The sequence below is a fragment of the Camelus bactrianus genome, chromosome 13 (genome assembly GCF_048773025.1).
Source record: "Camelus bactrianus isolate YW-2024 breed Bactrian camel chromosome 13, ASM4877302v1, whole genome shotgun sequence".
Classification (NCBI taxonomy): Eukaryota; Metazoa; Chordata; class Mammalia; order Artiodactyla; family Camelidae; genus Camelus; species Camelus bactrianus.
The window spans coordinates 47,110,355-47,129,477 of record NC_133551.1 but is presented as its reverse complement, the minus strand read 5'-3'; the positions used below and the strand labels follow the sequence as shown (position 1 = coordinate 47,129,477).

At 35.6% G+C, this 19,123-nt stretch overlaps 1 protein-coding gene across 5 annotated transcripts in view; it reads right to left on the bottom strand.

The window, feature by feature from the left end:
- EIF2B3 (eukaryotic translation initiation factor 2B subunit gamma) overlaps nucleotides 1-19,123 on the bottom strand; it is a 104,643-nt gene that overhangs the window by 63,575 nt on the left and 21,945 nt on the right. For 3 of the 5 annotated variants that reach the window (XR_006721700.2, XM_010946083.3, XM_010946081.3), the window contains 2 exons: nucleotides 8,380-8,448; nucleotides 6,861-7,020 (listed from right to left, as the gene is read on the bottom strand). Coding sequence is in view for 4 of the 5 variants with exons in the window: in XM_010946083.3 (XP_010944385.1) it covers nucleotides 6,861-7,020; nucleotides 8,380-8,448 (229 nt within the window). In the remaining variant the exon portion in view is untranslated. The remainder of the gene's footprint in view (nucleotides 1-6,860; nucleotides 7,021-8,379; nucleotides 8,449-19,123) is intronic. The other 2 variants (XM_010946084.3, XM_074376597.1) reach the window with 1 other exon arrangement.

Sequence of the window (19,123 nt, the reverse complement as noted above, 5' to 3'; positions counted from 1 at the left end):
TTTTCTGATTAGGTTACGTAAGTCTGTAACATGTCTTCTAGAAGATTATCTCCCTTTCTCCTTGGAAAATGGAGGATCTCTTTAATAAAAGGAGCAAGGAAAAAGGGTCATCTATATGGAAAAAGAGATTAAGCTGGATGCCAACCTTACACCATACATAAAACACAACTCTAGGTGGATCAAGAAATTATGTGTCAAGTATAAAATTTTAAAATTTTCAATAGAAAATATGTTAATATTGTTCAGAACCTGTAGAAGGAAGGGAGCTCTTTAACAAGACACAAAAAGTGTTTTTAAGATTTTGATAAATCTGATTATATGATTCAGAACTTTTGTTCATTAGCAGACATTTTAAAGGGAGAAAAGTTTTTCCATTTTATTTTGGGAAAATGTACTTGCAGCACATCCAACTGACAAAGGATTGGTACAAATACAAATCAGTAAGAAAAGTGCGAATAACTCATTGAAAACTGGACAAAATATAAAAACAGGCATTTCACAGAAGAGAAAATAAATACGACCAGTGAACAAATGGAGATAGTCAGCCTCAACAGATCAAGGAAATGTACATAAGATCAAAATGAGATAAGATACCATTTTACTCCTGTTCAATTGACACAAAGAGTCTGGCAATACCAAGTGCTAGAGAGTAGATGGAGCAATGAATCCTTTTAAATTGCTGATTTAGTTGAGTAAACTGATATAACCATTTTGGAAAAGAGTAAAACAGTTTAGCACTACCCTCAAAAGTGAACATTCATATATTCTACAACCTGGTAATTCTATTAAGAAACTCTTACATGTGCCCACTATCCAACATGTACACAAATGTTCATAACAGCACTGGTCATAAAAGCAAAAATTTGGAATCAATCTAAACCCCCACTGTTCAGAAAGTGAATAAATAAACCACAGTGTATTTATACAGCATAATTTTGTATAGCACTCAAAATGAAGAAACTGTAGCTGCATATAACAATAAGGATGAATCTTAGTAATATAATATTCAGGAAAAAAATAAGTCCCAGAAGATTACATCCATTATGCTATCTTTTTTTATAAAATTAGAAGCAACTAAAATATATACATATATTTTTAGAATACACAAAGCTGAGATAAAGGAAAACAACGAAGGAGGGGGAGGAGAAGGAGAAGAGGAAGAAGAAGAAGGAGAAGAGGAAGAGGAAGGAGAAGAGGAAGAGGAGGAAGAAGAAAGAAGAAGAAGAAAGGAAGAAGAAGAAAGGAAGGAGGAGGAGGAAGAAGAAGAAGAAGAAGAAAGAAGAAGAAGAAGAAGAGGAAGAAGAGGAAGAGGAAGAAGAGGAAGAGGAAGAGGAAGAAAGAAGAAGAAGAAGAGGAAGAGGAAGAGGAGGAAGAGGAAGAGGAAGAAAGAAGAAGGAAGAAGGAAGAAGGAAGAAGGAAGAAGGAAGAAGGAGGAGGAGGAGGAGGAGGAGGAGAAGGAGGAGAAGGAGGAGAAGGAGGAGAAGGAGGAGAAGGAGGAGAAGGAGGAGAAGAAGAAACAGGATTCAGCAAGGTAATTACCTTAGATGGGGACAATAGTGAGTTGGCAAGGGATAAGATTACCCAAGAGTAGAACTGCTGGATCATATGGTAGCTCTATTTTTAGTTTTTTGAGGAACCTCCATACTGTTTTCCACTGGCTGCATCAAGTTACATTTCCACCAGTAGTTCACAAGGGTTCCCTTTTCTCAACAAAAAACACTTGTTATTTGTGATCTTTTTTAAGATAGTCATTCGGATAGATATGAGGTGATATCTTATTGTGGTTTTGATTTGCATTTCCATAAAGATACATGCATCCCAATGTTCATAGCGTTATTTACAATAATGAAGATATGGAAACAACCTAAGTACCCATCAATAGATGATAAAGAAGATGTGATATATGTGTGTGTGCATGTGCATGGTGGGAGCAGAGGGCATGGTAAAATAGAAATAAATATTTAAATTCCATAGTAGGAAGTAAACTGAGAATTCCTAAAATTAAAAATACCAAGACGTAGAAAACAAAAGCATGTTATTTGAGATGTGGGGTTAAATGCAAAAAAAAATCAGTTGAAAATGTTTTTAAAAAGTGGCTGTCTCTGAGTGAAATGAGGATAAATAGAGCGGGAGCTGCTATTTATCCATTATACTTTGGATAAATGTATCACTTTTTAAATTATAGGCATAGGAATCTTGATCAAAATAAGAAACTAAATTTAAAAAAAAAAAGACATAAAAAGAGAACCTAGGCTATAGAGTCAGAAGGCAAGGCTTCAAGTTCTGATTCTACCACTTACCACTGATGTGATCTTGAACAACTGTCCATATTAGGCTATGCAGATGGATATAAAAACTTGGTAAACATAAAACTACCTAGCCTTATTTATTGGATTTTACCTTGAGAGCAAATCCTGATTATTTTTGTTTCCCACATAGGGCTTAGAATAGATTTTATGTATAGTATGTCCTAAATTCAATGACCACATCAAAATCTAATGCATTTGTTAGTCAGGGATCTGATTTCATACCAACTACCTTGTCTGCACATAAATAAATTGCTCATCTCCTTCTTTTCTTTTTTTTTTTTAATTAATCCTTTTTTTGGCGGTGATAATTAGGTTTATTTATCTATTTATTTAATGGAGGTACTGGGGCTTGAACCCAGAACCTCATGCATGCTCTACCACTGAGCTACACCCTCCTCTCTCTTTCTTTTCAAATATCATGCCTTTAAACATATTTTCCTGTAACTGAGACATTAAATTGCTCCCTGTATTTTGCACATGCTCCTATTATTGTACTTGTCACATTGTGATTTACAAATTCTAACATATTTGAACTTATTTCTGTATACTGTTCCCTCAATCACAAGAATTTCAGTTTTGAGTATCCAGGGATTTCAAGTCACTTGTTGGATATATTTAAGAAAAAGGTGGGGGCGGAGGACAGAAAGAATGGGAATTGAGAAGAAAAAATAGATAAAGCAGAAGCCCAGGCAGGAGTAGAAAGTTTTTTTTTTTTTTCTTTGTTTTTTGCAATAGAGCTTTGAGAGAAATAAAAGAACCTGAAGCAAAAGAAATACAGACTCAGACCTGCCGGCCAACATGTGTTAGTGCAGAGATAGCTAAGCTGATTGAGAGGTGACAACCAAGTGACAGCTTTCACTTCTGAGATTCTGAAGCACACTGATACATACTGATTCTTGTCTAGACCAATGCTATATGTACCTCTGATAATTAGGGAGGAGTTTGAGAAATACTTCAGTGAACTGGATAGGTTAAGAACAATTATAAAAATTTCCCAGAACTTTTTCCATTTCAAATATCCCAAGAGGCATGGTGGAACTGTAGAGATAACAGTTAATAATTTATGCCACAAAATCTTAATAGCATTAAACATTTGCACAGAGGAATGTCCAGGAAAAAAGGCCCCTTAATAACCATGTTATCTGTAATAAAGCAAAATAAATATACTATGTTCTAATCGAAATTGAGAAAGGAGGAAATTTTGTATTTTCTAACAAGCAAGGGATGGTAAATGTAAATTATCTTTACACAACCTGTTGGTTGAATCCACATTACAAAACCTGGATACAGAGGGCCAACTGTACTCTTTCAAGCAGTAGATTGCATGCTTTACAAACATCTCATTTAATTCTCACACAAAAATTCTCAAAGGATTCAGTCTCACTTTTACAGCTAAAGAAAATTAAGTTCAGGTTGGTCAGTTAGATAATTTGCTGAAGACTATATAGTTATTGGAGGGGGAGAGGGGGCAAGAAGGGGGAGGTAATTAGGTTTATTTATTTTTTAATGGAGGTACTGGGGATTGAACCCAGGACCTCGTGCACACTAAGCATGTGCTCTACTACTGAGCTATACCCTCCCTTGAAGACCACACATTCTTTGAGCACTGAAGCCCTCACAGTCTGAACTCTAGAACCTGTGCTTTTAACAACCATGCTACAGCAGTAGCTATTTATTTAAAAATCTTGAAAACATTTCTAAACACAAATTAAGACAGTGTAGTGTTAGTGTGCTAAAGCTATATTGCTGAAATCATTATAAACTCAGCTTCTTATAATGTCCATTCATGAATCCAACTACACCTCAGACTCAAATTTTTAAGATTTAAACAGCTATAAGCTTGAGTTTACTTTCTCTTATCTGGGGGGGCAATAAGAGGTGTCTTTATAGGCAGGCCCCTCAACCATTCAATAATACCTACTGATGTGCACCATGGGCCATAATTGAGCCAGGTGCTGGTGATAAAGAGAATAAAATAGATATGACCCCTGCTCTCATGGAGTTTATAGTCTAGAAGAGAGAGTAAATAAGAGAGAGTAGGGCTGCCTACACTTAGGCAACAACGGGCTGTAATTTCATATTAGAGGGTCAAGGAAAGCCTCTCTCAGCAACTAACTTGAAGGCTAAGCTAGATGTAGAACGCACGTGTTGCAGGGAAGGGAGGTGGGGAACATTTCTTGCAGAGAACATCACATGTAAAGGCTTGAAGGAGGAAAAAACAGTCCAAAGAATCCACACATAAATTTGATCCTGCCATCCTCAGTATTTATTAGAAGGAAGTGGCAGGGGGAGAAAGACGGCTCCTGAAACATCTAGCCATTAGCCATTCTCCTATAAGCCTGTAAGGGCACCATTTGGGAAACTTGGACCTAAGGGATCTAGACTATTAAATAGTATCTGAGACAGAGGACTGCTGCCTGTTCTGGCACACAAGAGCAACCAAGAGGCAGACCAAATATACAATCTGAGAAAGTTAGGATTCTTTTTTAAAATGCTTATCATTTAAATGCATAGCATTCCATGGGAAGAATTTAAAACTCAATCATTTAGGTGAAACTTAGCCCTCAATATAACAAAATATAAATACTGAGGAGTTCAGAATTTCATGTTAAGAATAAAAAAAACTTAAAAAAACACAAATCCAATTATGACATTCTCTTGTTTAAAATTACTCAAACAACTTCCCACTATTTTGGGCATAGAGTTCAAACTCTTTATTCTCTCCAGTATCATTTCCTGCTTCCTTGCCCTCCAAACTCACACTCTATCTATGTAACTGTAGTGTATGATATACACTGGTAACTTGCTACAGTCACCAGTGTACATCATACTTTTTCAAAGAGAATAGAAGAGCCAGCTTAAAGGAACTTCCACTAGCCACACTCTGACAATTTTAGTGTCAAAACATTTTAAAATGGGTGTTTAGATAATACTTACAGTTAATTTAAAATAAAATTGTGAAAAGCTATGCATTTATAATGATACTTGAGAGAGAAAAGCTAATACGCAATGTACTAAAAAGTTATAATACCAAGAAGAGTAACTATAATAGAGTATTTGATATTTTAAATCATTATAAATAGAAGAGTATAAAAAAAGAAACAAAATACTAATATTTATAAAACATCTGTTTATAAAGATGTTTCTGTGTAGGTAGTAAAGGCTGAATATGGGGATTGTGAGTAAACAAAACAGACCTCTCAAAAGTAGAAACTATATCAAGAACAAAAGGACTGTATGTTCAATATCTTGTAATAACCTTTAATGAAGAATATGAAAATGAATATATGTATGTATATGCATGACTGGGACATTGTGTTGTACACCAGAAATTGACACATTGTAACTGATGGTACTTCAATAAAAATAAGTTAAAAAAACCACAAAAAGACTGATCCACATGAGAAGCATACATAATAACAGAGGACCCAACAATTAATCTGCAACAGTGATCACTTGAACACAAAAAGCAACTAGAAACAAGTTTCAATGCTATAATCCAAAATTATAAGTTAATCAAATATCCTGAATAAGAGAGCTAAAAGTATAAACTACATTACTCAGATCCTAGGAATGAACATTCTAGGTGGCTCCATTACTAGTAGTCAGATAGTAATAAGCCAGACATAGCTTCAATAGTTGTAACAGACTATGTCAATATATAATGACAGGACAATGGATTATGTAATGCTGGCTAAGCAAAACTTAAAGAACACATCATTTCAGGAAGAAACTCCAGGGGAAAAACACATCATTCTAGGGAAAACTAAGACCTATGTGAAAAGTATGATCTAATAAAGCTTTTTCGTCATAAGTTCAGTTATTAAAAGTAGGCCAGTCACAGAATCAGTGACTGAGGTTCAAAATACTCTGCGAAAAGCAAACACTAACTGTACCTTGACTGAAAATCAGTAAAAAAGGTCAAAAACCCAAATTCTATAACCCTGGCTGGACTAGAGTATTCTTTCTTTTCTTTTTGGTCTGGTAAAGATTACTATAACTCTTTGAAAATTAAAAAAAAAATAGTAATAACCTAATACTAGAGTCCTAGGAAAATATCAAGATAAGTATGTTTTAATCCTAAGAAGACAAAACATGATTAATGACTATTTTGTTTATTGGTTATTTAGGATGACTGGAGTATTCAAAAGAATCAACCATACTAAAATTTGTAATAGAAATTTTAATTGTTTAAAGATATCTAATTTAATTTGTAATCAAAGGTTAAATATTTTTTAAAAATTGATTTTAAATTAATTTTTTGTTTCTTAGGTATATGTATTCAATTACTTGAGCCTTAAACACAATGCAAACACTTCCGAGTGTTCCTCTCTGCAGACAAAAGTCTCTTGGACAGTACAGAATCTAATCAATAGTTATAAGCTTCTTTAAGTCAAGGACTGTGTCTTATTTGACTTTATGCCATCAACCCCTAGTATAGTGTCTACCGTGCAGTCAATTCTCAATAAATATTTCTTAAGTGAAAGTATGAATGATAATAATAATTATAAAAACCCGACAAACAAATACACCAAACTCTAGCCTGCTTACCTGCTTTTTTTTTCCCTTTTTGACCTGGAACTGGCTGTAAGCCATCTTGGCCTTTTCTCATTAACATGGCGAGTGATGCATCATGAGCTCTGAATAGGTCCACAACCTCATGTAATGCAACATCTGTTATCAGATCACAGCTCAGGACTAGAATGTCTGTCTGTCAAACGGAAAAGGGGAAAGTCAGTATCACAAAGGACAATGAATCACACAAATCATCACAGGATAAACTTACAATGTCTTAGAAGTACACACAAACTAGATACTTGTTCTCAAATCTTTTTTATAACAGCAGAATAAATAAAATAAATGGGGGTTGTTCTAATTGAACTGCATTGGGAGAGGGTCTGGAATTTCTACCCCTCTTTTGTGTGTGCCTTACTGCTGCTGTCTCTGAGATACCTCTGGAATCCTGGGCTGTAAGGAACAGAGTATGAAAACCACCACATTGCCTATTTCTATGACTATGGAATTAATGATCTTAAATTTACATACCCCTTTACAGTTCAAAAAGTACTTTCGCATAGTTTGATGATTCAACATGGTTATGAAATACCTTATTTTAAAGCACTCACTTTGCTACAATACTAGGAAATAACAGGATGAATATATTATAATGTACCCCTCTTTGGGAAATCAGTTTAGCTAATAAAAAATCACACTACAACCTCAAGTATGTATAAAAGGACTCATTTAACCCTCATAACAGTACAGGTTCTGCTATTTTTAAAAGTCTGAAAAATACTGGACTAAATTATTCCAAATTTAATAATAAACTGATTATTTCTATGGAAATTTTTGTAAGCGGATCCAACTTTTCCAAGATTTTAATTTAAATGAAGATTCCGGCTTTGGGTGGGAAAATGGATAATTTCAACTCACATTGTAGAAAAGCAAAGAATCACATTTGCTCAGAAAGTAGGGCTCAACCATCAGAATGTCTTATCTTACTGCCTGAAATTTCTTATTCTGAATACAGAATCTGTACCAGAACCATCATTTCTTTTTCTACATATAACTCATTATTTATAGCCTAAACAATTCCTTTTGAAGGCATCTTACGTTTAAGAAGTTCAAATTTGGATTTTTTTCTACTCTTCTGCTTAAGGCTCTCTTAGTTCTTTCTGGATCTTAACTCTGAGCTAAAAAAAAAGTTCCTATAAACATCTTCTTTTTAGGAAAAAAAAATTCCTAAGCCTGCAACTCACCATCCAGCAACCACCAAACATTAACAAATCAGCCCACATACATGCAAGCGAAGGAAGAAACAGCCTGCAGAATCCTCCTTCTTTTAATAATGCTTAGAAAGGCAGGAAGCATGGGCCATTACTAAAGACATGTCACTACAGCAGAACAGAAGTTGTCCCATTTCATTATAATGAAAGTGACAGTTTGTTGAAGAAAAAAAAAAACCTCCTTTTTATTTTTCTAAGTTTCTCTAATAAGATGACTGATTTTTGCAAGCGGACTTGTTCCACAATAAATTGAATTATTAAGTGTACTCAGTTAAGAAAATGACCCCAATGCAGATGCCTCTGAAGTGGTGACAATGTTGTCTCAGAAAGTAAATGCTGTTATCATTCAATATCTGCAAAAAAAAAAATAAATCTGTCAGCATAGCAAATGCCAAACAAGTCCTGCATAATTGTGAACAGTCTGCAGCCTCATTTTTATCTTTGCTTTTAGATGACTTTTTGCTAAACTGAATGCAAAATCCCCAAGGAGCGCAAGGAACAGAGCCCTCCCTCTAATGTCTGGTTGCCATCTGTTCTCAGTGTGAAAAGAAAAGCGTCAGTCTCAAAAGGGAAGGGCTTGGGATACAGACGGAGGTGCTATTCTGTCAGGCCCTCTTCCAGCCTCTGTTCCCAGAGAATACACCACTCTCCCTGAAACCAAACACATTCCCGTCCTCTTTGCAACTCCACTTCCAAAGGGAAGCCTTTGCTGGCTGATGAATGTACTTTGTTTCCAAAGCTGGAAATCCTGGAAGAAGAAACAAAAGTCTAAAAGGAAAACTAAATCATCCTTACATCTTCATAATACTATCTATTTTTCTTTCCATTTGAATACTAGTTGTAATAGTAAGAAAATAAAAAGCTATTCTTTTCATTTATATTCTAAAAATGTAAAACATTCTAGAAATGCAAATGTTTTTCTACTAACTGGAGCCCAGAGAAAGTAGAAAAACTGTTAAGAGCCAGAAGTATTTCTGATCACGTGTGACCACAAACTATGAAAAAACATAGACTGGACTATAAAAAAACTGTGTATCTGAAATGCAATTAACCTGAAAGTTCCTCAGACACACCAACCCTCATGTTTGGGGCAACCATGTGTTTCAGGCAACCTTGTGTTTCAGATGACCAGTTCTTTTCTAACACCACAGTATGCCTCATCTTCTGCAGAGACCAACTGACATCTCCACAGACCTCCCTATTCACTATTCTAACAGTCCTCAGTTGGCCTTATGTCAAGCCTGCTCCTCTAGAGGAACCAGAGCAAAGTCAAGGGCAAAAAAAGCACTGCTCTAAAGTACAGCAAATGTGTGCATTTTTGACCAAGTGGAAACATTCAAGGTCTTCAAGGAAAGGTGGAAGACAGCAGTTGAGTACATGGGGAGAAATCAAGATAGCTAGGAATTCAAAACTCAAACTGCTGCCAGTTAGTCTTGGCTAAAGCAAACAAACAAAGCCTAGAATACCCAATTACCAAGCCATGGCAAAGCCCAGAAATCTGTCATTATAAGAACATTTCCAATCAAGCCAAAACCACTGAGTAAAACTTGAAGAAAAAAACAAAACCGGATGTATGTTTGTGTGGTGGTAATGGTGGGTGGGAGGTGGGGACAGCTACTGGGAATAGCCTCTTTTCTTTTCCTGGCAGCTGTTCCAGGACAGATTGTTACAAATAACACAATCTGGCAGACAACTTCCGAAGGCAAGGAGAAATAAAAATACACTTACTCCGCTGGAAAAAAACTGTCAGGGCAAGGTAACTACCATGTTTTTACCCACTCAGCACTTCCACAAAAATGGCTATGATCCAAATCAGCACCTTGCACTTCACCTCTGCACATAGGGAACTAATGAACTAAACTAGCTGGTGTGACTGTGAATGGTCACAATTTATATTTTTGTATGTGGTCCAATCCCAATCCAACCCCCAAGAGTAGTATGGTGCCTTAATAAATACCAATGGCTAACTGCAATGGAGACCTCACTATGCTCAACTTTTGTTGAAAATGCTTGGAAAAAATCCCCAGTCTGCAGTCCCCAAAGTGCTCAGCAAAGGGCAAACTGTCCCTTTGTTTTTACTAAGATTGGACCAATAGCTGCATGAAGGAATGACTAACTCAGTAGGTAAATGTGATAATCCTTAGGCTTAGAACTAAATATCCTTCCTTTGTTCTTTAGCTTAATCATAGTGTCATCACCACCCAGGAACTGAAATCAGAAAGCTGGCCATAGTCTAGGACTGAAGTTCTCTCTCTCCTGCCAAGTTCCCCTTCCCTACATCCCACTGGTCCCCAAGTCTTCCTTTTTTATCTCCACTGTACTGCCTTAGTTCAGGCCCCAAAATATTTTTCTAGTCTTTTTATTGGTTTCTCTCACTCTAGTTTTCCCATATTCTAATCCATACTCCAATTTCCAGTGCTTATTTAATTTCTCTGCTTAAAGACATCCTAAAATAGTGCTCTTCAAACCAAAAAATAAATACATAAATAAAACCCTTATCTACTTACTCCCACTTTAAAAATTTATTTAAAAATATACAAATCACTATGTATGATATAATATGCTCTTTCTATAACATACACAAAAACAGATACTTTTAAAAGAAGAGATAAAATTAAAAGAATTAGAGATTCTAATATTTTCTTCTGGGACTCCATCCTGTACACCCCCTGGCTTTGAGAACACTCTGTTTTGGAAATCACTGCTCTACAGGATTGAATTCAAATTCCTTAGTATGACATTAAGTGTCTTCAAAATATAACTCCACCTACCTAATTCAGCCTTCTCTACCACAATTCCCCCTACACATAGCTAATGTTAATTTGTTAGAGTGAACTGCCAAGAATGCATTCCCCATTCTCTCTTCCCACCCAATCCATCAAGCTTAAGGTCTCAGCTATTAGAAAGGGCAGAGTCAAAATATCACCTCTTCTAGAGATGAAATCATTTCTGATCCACTACCGACCTAAAATCACTAAACTGGATTACATTTTTTTTTCCCATCGAGACTTTGAGCTTCGTAAGGAGCTCTTTCATCTTCATATCCCCAGAGTTCAAACTAGTATTGGCAAACAAAAGCATCAGTAAACGTTGCCACTCTTTCTGTTAGCTCCTTCTCCTTGTTTATGTTGACTTAAAGATGAATATATCCAATTTGATTTAATTTTTTAAAATTGAAGTATAGTCAGTTTATAATGTTGTGTCAATTTCTGGTGTAAGCATAATGCTGTAGTCATATATATAGGTACATATATTCATTTTTATATTATTTTTCATTATAGGTTACTAGAGGATATTGAATATAGTTCCCTGTGCAGTAGAAACTTGTTGTTTATCTATTTTATATATAGCAGTTAGTATCTGCAAATCTCAGACTCCGAATTTATCCCTCTCCACCCCATTTCCCCCAATTAACCATGTTTGTTTTCTATGTCTGTGAGTCTGTTTGTTTTGTAAATAAGTTCATTTTTTAAGATTCCACATATAAATGATACCATATGGTATTTTTCTTTCTCTTTCTGGCTTACTGCACTTAGTATGATGATCTCCAGGTCTATCTATGTTGCTGCAAATGACATTATTTTATTCCTTTTCATGGCTGCGTAGTATTCCATTATGTATATTATCACAACATCTTTATCCAGTCATCTGTAGATGAACATTTAGGTTATTTCCATGTCTTGGCTATTGTAAATAGTGCTGCTATGAACATTGGGGTGCACGTATCTTTTTGAATTAGAGCTTCCTCTGGATATATGCCCAGGAATGGATTGCTGGGTCAAATGGTAAGTCTATTTTTAGTTTTTTAAGGAATCTCCATAATGTTTACCGTAATGGCTGCACCAAACTGCATTCCCACCAACAGTGTAGGAAGGTTCCCTTTTCTCCATATCCTCTCCAGCATTTATCATTTGCGAACTTTTTAATTATGGCCATTCTGACTGGTGTGAGGTGATATCTCGTTGTAGTTTTGATTTGCATTTCTCTGATAATTAGTGACATTGAGCATTTTTCATGTGCCTATTGGCCATTTGTATGTCTTCACTGGAGAATTGCTTGTTTAGGTCTTCTGCCATTTTTGGATTGGGTTTTTTTGTTTGTTTGTTTGTTATTAAGTTGTATGAGCTATCTATATATTCTGGAAATTAAGCCCTTGTCAGTCACATCACTTGCAAATATTTTCTCCCATTCTGTAGGTTGTCTCTTTGTTTTGTTTACAGTTTCCTTCGCTGTGCAAAGCTTTTAAGTTTAATTAGGTACCACTTGTTTATTTTTGCTTTTATTTCTATTGCCTGGGTAGACTGGCCTAGGAAAACATTGCTAAGATTTATGTCAGAGAATGTTTTGCCTATGTTTTCTTCAAGGAGGTTTATAGTGTCTCATCTTATGTAAAAAATCCAATTTTAGATGTTTAGAAACATCATACTTTCTGACAGAGCTAAGTGCCCCTCTGTAGAGATTATGACTGTTCAAAGTTAGGACAGGAATCACAGAGGTAATTTGGCAGCTTCCTAAAGCAGTGAGGTAGGGAACAAACCTACTGCCTCCAAAGAATTCTGGCAGAGATATCTGAAAGGAAAGATGTCCGATGCTGCTGTACTAGATGGCACGGCTAGAGGGTGATATGCTAGATTTATAGTTTTAAAATGGAGGTTCAACATTTATAGTTCTAATATTTATAGTTCATGCACCTTCCTACAGTAAGTTTTCCTCTTCAGGTTAAGAAAAATAGAAGAATTCTATTTATCTTTCCTATGTGTAGCTAAAAACAGAGAATGTATTCATTCTATTAAATAAGTTCTATATAAAAATGCTAATCACTTCTCTTCCAGGATTTATATAGCTGTAATTTAATTTTAATCTCCAAATGCAGTGATATTAATAGAGAAATAACAAAGGCTTTTTGGTCTCTCAGGTAAAATCTTTACCTTGAAATAATTTATTATTTTTAATTTACATTAAATAATTTCATTATTTTTCTTTGGTCAAACACAAGTACTCCACAGGATAAAAATATCATTGCCTCATTTCAAGACAATGGAATATGCTCTGTAACTTAAATATTAACTTTATCCTGAGGTATATGACAGAAATAAATAGTGCCCAGTTTACTTAGAAACCAGAAAGCTTAGAAGATCAGCAGAGGGTTGTGATAAAGGGGAGTTTATAACAGTATGAGAAAAAGACAACTAACAAGTTAGAAAAAAAAAGAAAGAAACTAAAATCAGGATCTTATCATCCCCAAAAAGTTACTTCTGAGATTAGGTATTTTTTCTTTTCCTATTAATTCCACATATGACTTTGAATAAGTTATTCCCTCCCTGGGCCTCTGTTTCCTCATCCATAAGATGAGAGGGCTGCTCCAACTCTGAAGTCCTTCACAGCACAAAACTGTATGATTACAAGGGTCAAGCTAGTCTCAAGTCTTTATCTGAGCTATGCTCTGGGTTCATTGGCTTTAATAATGGTGGTGACCTTAAAGTCTTGAGTTTCTAATCCACTTTGGGAATCATCACGAAAGATTAAATTATATAAGTCTAATTTTGAGGCTTGGCACATTTAATTACACTTGAATTCTTTCTGTACAACATGGAGATTACATTGTAATATTTTATAGTATCTATAAATGCAGTATAAACTTTAAAAATCATGAATCACTATATTATACACCTATAACTTATATTTATATCAACTATACTTCAATTAAAAATAAATTTAAAAAATAAATAAACTTGAATTCTTTCAAAAGCAATAATCCATGTACTGCATGTATGGCAATTCTCAGTTAATCAGAGAAGTCAGCAGGCACAAAACTCCTTAACCAGTGAACTATTCTGCTAAAGAAAAAGTTACTATCTGAGTTTATTCATTAAAGGATGTATCTCTGAACACCTTCTCAGCAATATTCTGACTAATCACAAAATTTCAGAATTCCAATCCATAAAGATTCCAGTTTGGAAACTGGTTATGCTCTACCGCTACCATCAGTTCAACTGATTCTAGAAGGCTACACTATCTTTAAGTTGACGGCAAAAACAAGTAACTTCAAACTGGATAGCATTTTACCTCTTACAAAGCTCTTACACATACTTTATTTCATTTAATTCTCATGTAATTCTAAAATATCAATATAGTTAAACCCATTTTATAGACAAAAAAATTGACTCAAAAATACTATGTGATCCACCCCTTTGCCATCACATTGCCTTCCAAAATGCATGCTCACACACACATTCACACACACCCTAACAATACTTGTGGCACTAAATGAATCTATGCCCTCTTTAAAAATACTTAAGTCACATTTAAACTTGGTCAGGCATCTTGCTATTTGAAACTAAATCACAGTTGATGAAAAACTAGAAGATGGGTTATATTTCAAAATAACTTATATATGATACTTGAAAATTATAAAGTACTGTATGATTGTAAGACTTTTTTTTTTTAATGAAATGAATGGCCATAATTTATTTTTGGCAGAAATATGTCTCAAAAATACACCCAAGGACTTTGCAGGGATAAAGACTGTGTGTACTGAAAAAGGTTTTACATTGGCATATAGTTAAAATTGGAAAAACATGATCGGTATAATAAATTGTGGAAGACAAAATGGACAAACTTAATGTTATCTGTAAGACTTTGCTTTTATTGAAATTAATTAATTAAATATGTGCTGATCATTTTTAATGTATAAAAATATCAAATCACTGTTATACACCTGAAACTAATACAATATTGTAAGTCAATTATACTTTAATTAAAAATTTAATAACTCTCTTACAATAATGACCTCCAGAACAGAGAATGTAAATATCACTATGACCTGCATTGTTCAAACCACATTTCTGAACATCACATTTTGAAAGAGACACTAACAAATCAGAGAGGTCAGAGGAAGTTGCAAGGATGGATGCTGAAAGGTCTGAAAATCATGGGAACTAGCGATCCTTAAACAGAAGAGAAGAACTGAAAGGCTGCCACTGGAAGAGGAAGGTCATGTGTTTTGATTGTTCAAGGACAGAATATGAAGAAAAAGTAGAAATTTAAGAGGAGCACTGATGAGTTCAACATTATTAAAAACTTTCTAAGATCTAGAACCTCATGAGAAATACTCACTGGAGATTTTCAAACACAGCCTAGTATAATCTCCATGGGAAATGCTCAAGAATAAATTCTTATGGAGGGTAAAAGATTAGATTAGATGTCTTTATAAGTCTTTTCTAATTCTAAGGTCTTAAGAATCTATCACTCTTGATTATAAAAGCAACAAAGGAACTGTTTAGGACATTCCTCTGTCTTTCATTCTGTCCTCCAACCAAAAGGTTCAGAAGTAGAGTAGGTAAACTCCTTACTCATTACCATTTCCAGGCCATTTCTCTCACTCCATTATCTTAGCTCATGACATGAACATGACAACAGACAAAATCACCTACCCTTCTTGTTGCAGTCAGCTATTGTACTCCCTTGTCAGCTCTTTTCCTTCTTTAGAGACTGTGAAAGTTTTAGGTAAAGATGATGGATTGAAAAGGCACAACTTTATTTTCCTTTCCCAAAACATCAATGAAGTAATAGTAATAGGATTTTTCAAATGGACATAAATGCACAAAAACAGAAAAAATGGGAGATGAGACAACATCGAAAAAAAGACTCCTAAGTCAGTTGTAGAAAACTGAGAACCAACTCAATTTATACCCAAAAGGCTCAGAAGCTGATATAGGTAGAAAGCTGGGAAGGGAGGAGTTAAAATAAGGAAGGCCTTTTGAAGGATCCCTCTTTTCTACTCTGCGTAACCTGACTACTACACAGGTCTGACCACGGCAGACGGCTGAAGAGAATAAAACAGAGGATACCTGGACTAGAAAAGCATAATCACAGCTGGCATTAATGAGCAGGGATGCATCTTATAGAAAGGCAGGATTTAAAAAAGAATGTATACCAGATTCTGAGACACCCACGTCCCCTCCTGCCCCAACCCCAACCCTGATCCTCATTCATTTCCTAGAACGCCAGCAGCCAGGTCTTTTACCTTCAGGCAGGAGAATTTAATAGTTAACTCTGGGAAATCTGAGTAACCCAAGAGAAAAAAACTTAAAGATACAGATATAAGAGATTCCCCTGAAAGAGCCCAGCCGTATCACCATACAACCCTATAGTAAGGCTCACAGGCAACATGCCCTATCCATATACAAAACTTGAGCAAAAAAATTAAGAAATGAAAAACATGAGAGAAAAGATAAGAAAATTAGAGTACCAGTCTAAGAGATCCATTATCAGAATAATAAGTTTCCAGGAAAAAAAAAAAAAGAACAGAAAAAAAGAGAAGAATCATCAACAAAATGATTTTTTTAAAAAGTTCCCCTAAACTGAAGGACATGAATATCCGAGTTGAATGGTTTCACTGAGTGGGGGACTCACATGGATAAAAAAGATTCACACAAAAGCACATTATCATGAAATTTCAGAACATTTGGGACAAAGAAAAGATGTTCAAATTTCCAGAGGAAAATGTTGATCACATTCAAAAGATTAGTAATTATAAAAGCTTAGAGCCTCTCAACAACACTGGAAGGTAAAGACAATGGAGCAAAACCTTCAGAATTCTTAAGGAACTTGCATTAAGCAACACCTCTGGTCTACAATCAATGAAACTCATTCACTCAGGCTTAGGCCCACATAAACATCTGTGTCTATATTAAAGGAATAAGAAACTTGTTCCAAATGTTAACAAAGAGCTTACCTCTATCTGTCATTCATTTATTTAACAAACAAATATTGAACATCCTCTCTATGACAGGTTCAGATATGGTTCTTATCCCACCATCTAGAGCAGGGAGACGATATAACAGATAATTTAAATCCTCTGTGCAATTATGGACAAGTGGCAGCTAATCCAGTCTTAGAAAGTCAGGGAAAGCTTGTTGGAACAGATGATGCCTAAGGTAGGAACTGGAAAAAGGTTGGGTAACTACAGGCTAGCTCAAGTGAACTCCCTGGTCATGATGACAGAATGCTTATTGACTTTCTTCAAACTGTACATATGGGTCCATTTCTCTAGTCAGGCTATGGTGTCACCTTATGATTCAGAGCAGGATAGGTGGCCGTTCCAAGAGTTTCCGAAAATCTAAGCCATGTAGGCTGCTTGTTACCCAAAGATAAACAGAGTTTATGATGACAGCCTGGAACTTCTATCATGGTTCTAGCTATTACATTTCTGCCCTACTCTACAGCCCCCATTCCATGAAACTTTCCCTAGAGAAGGAAAGAGACACAGGAGTCAAGCTCACATAAAGCTTGCAAGTTTTCTAGCTACCAAACGCAGTACAGGGCTGCAGAAATCCCATCCTACAGACCAGAGTTCCAATAAGGGTAAGACGAAAACATTTCAAGCTTGTGGATACACGTATAAATTAGTACAGTAAAGAAAAAAGTTCCATCAAGATTTCCTGGGGGGAAAAAAGGTTCAGAAATTCCCTCATCTAATTCTTTAACTTGTTTTTGTCATAATTTCTGTCATAGCTATGCCACCAGCAGGCTCAATGAAGGAATCATCAGGGACATAAGGCCCTCCCAGGGAACCTCAGCCCACCAAAGCAGTCACAAGAAGGAAAGTTGCCACTTAAAAAAGTCTTCAAGCAAGTTGGGGCCAAGTTCTCAGATCTTCCCCTGACCAAATTGTACTCATTCTTTTCAAGCAGATAGAAATCTGCCAAAAACAAATCCTTGAGCAAAATGAAAGGTTCCAGGAAAGAATAACAGAGATTTGTAATTTGATAAAGACATCAAACACTCAACTGAAAATAACTTGCACTTAGCCTTCTGAACATCTAAAAATAGCACATATGTTCAATCTTTCTAATAAGCTGTCTCTAGGATGGGGATTTCATCAGCATAGTTTCTTCTTTGTTGTAGCATGTTAGCTGTTTCATAAGACATTAACAATAGTTCTTTTTCTACATCAAAGGACTTAAGTAACAAAACCTCTAAGCAGTGTGCTAGAATCATTATCCCTGTTTTCTTGGTTGTGAAACTGAGGCAGAGGGTAAATGAGGCTTGCCTGAGGCCAAAGAAAGATTCCTGACTAGATTAAATAGAAAATTATCAGCTTTGCAATCTCTAAATTAAAAGAAGCCATGATAACTACAATATAAGTGCTTTAAACACAGGCTACAGAACTCCACTATAGATTTAGTCGGCCTAAGGTCTCTTAAATATACTTCACTAACCTATTCTCAAAACATGTACCTAAGGAATAATAGCACTGTTTCTAAAATACAAAGACGGCACCAGAGGCCAATTACTTCAGTCAGAGGAGCATCTAATGTAAGGCTCAACGTCCAAGGAGTCAGCCAGCTTTGCTTTACGTGCTGATCACAGACTGCATCCTTACTTCCTGCCCAAGAGATAGAGCTCTTCTTGCTCAAGAAGAGCTAGGCTTCTTGCTCATATGATCTAGACAGGACAGAAAGTCTTCCTACAACACTGGGTCTCCCTCCACTTAGAGAAAGATACACACAGCAACCATGACACTCTTAGAAGACAGGGATACTACATAGTTCCCGTGAGTCTTGTTAGGAGATTTTAAAATGTTTTACACAAAAATATTTATTTAAGAGTTCTATACATACTAAGGACCACTGAATTGCATACTTTAAAAGGTTCCATATATAAAAACAACTACCAATCCCACAGACCCAAAAAGAAGAGGAAATGTAATTTTGAAAATACCAGACCAAATTTGTCCTGAAGCCAAGAGTCATGAGTTAGAGTAGGTATAAAGACAACTGATGCTTGTCTTTTGGAAGCAATATGACAGAGTGAAAAAAACAGCAGCATTTGAGATGCATGATTGCATCTCAAAACCCAGGACTCGGTTCTAGCTCTGGCTCAGCACCTAACCATGAGTGGGATATGCGGCAGGTTATTTAAGCTATCTGAGTATCAAGTTTCTCAAATGCAAAAAATAATAATACCATCTACCCTTCATGGTGGCTGTGGGGATCAGAAATCCACGAAGTCAGATACACACAG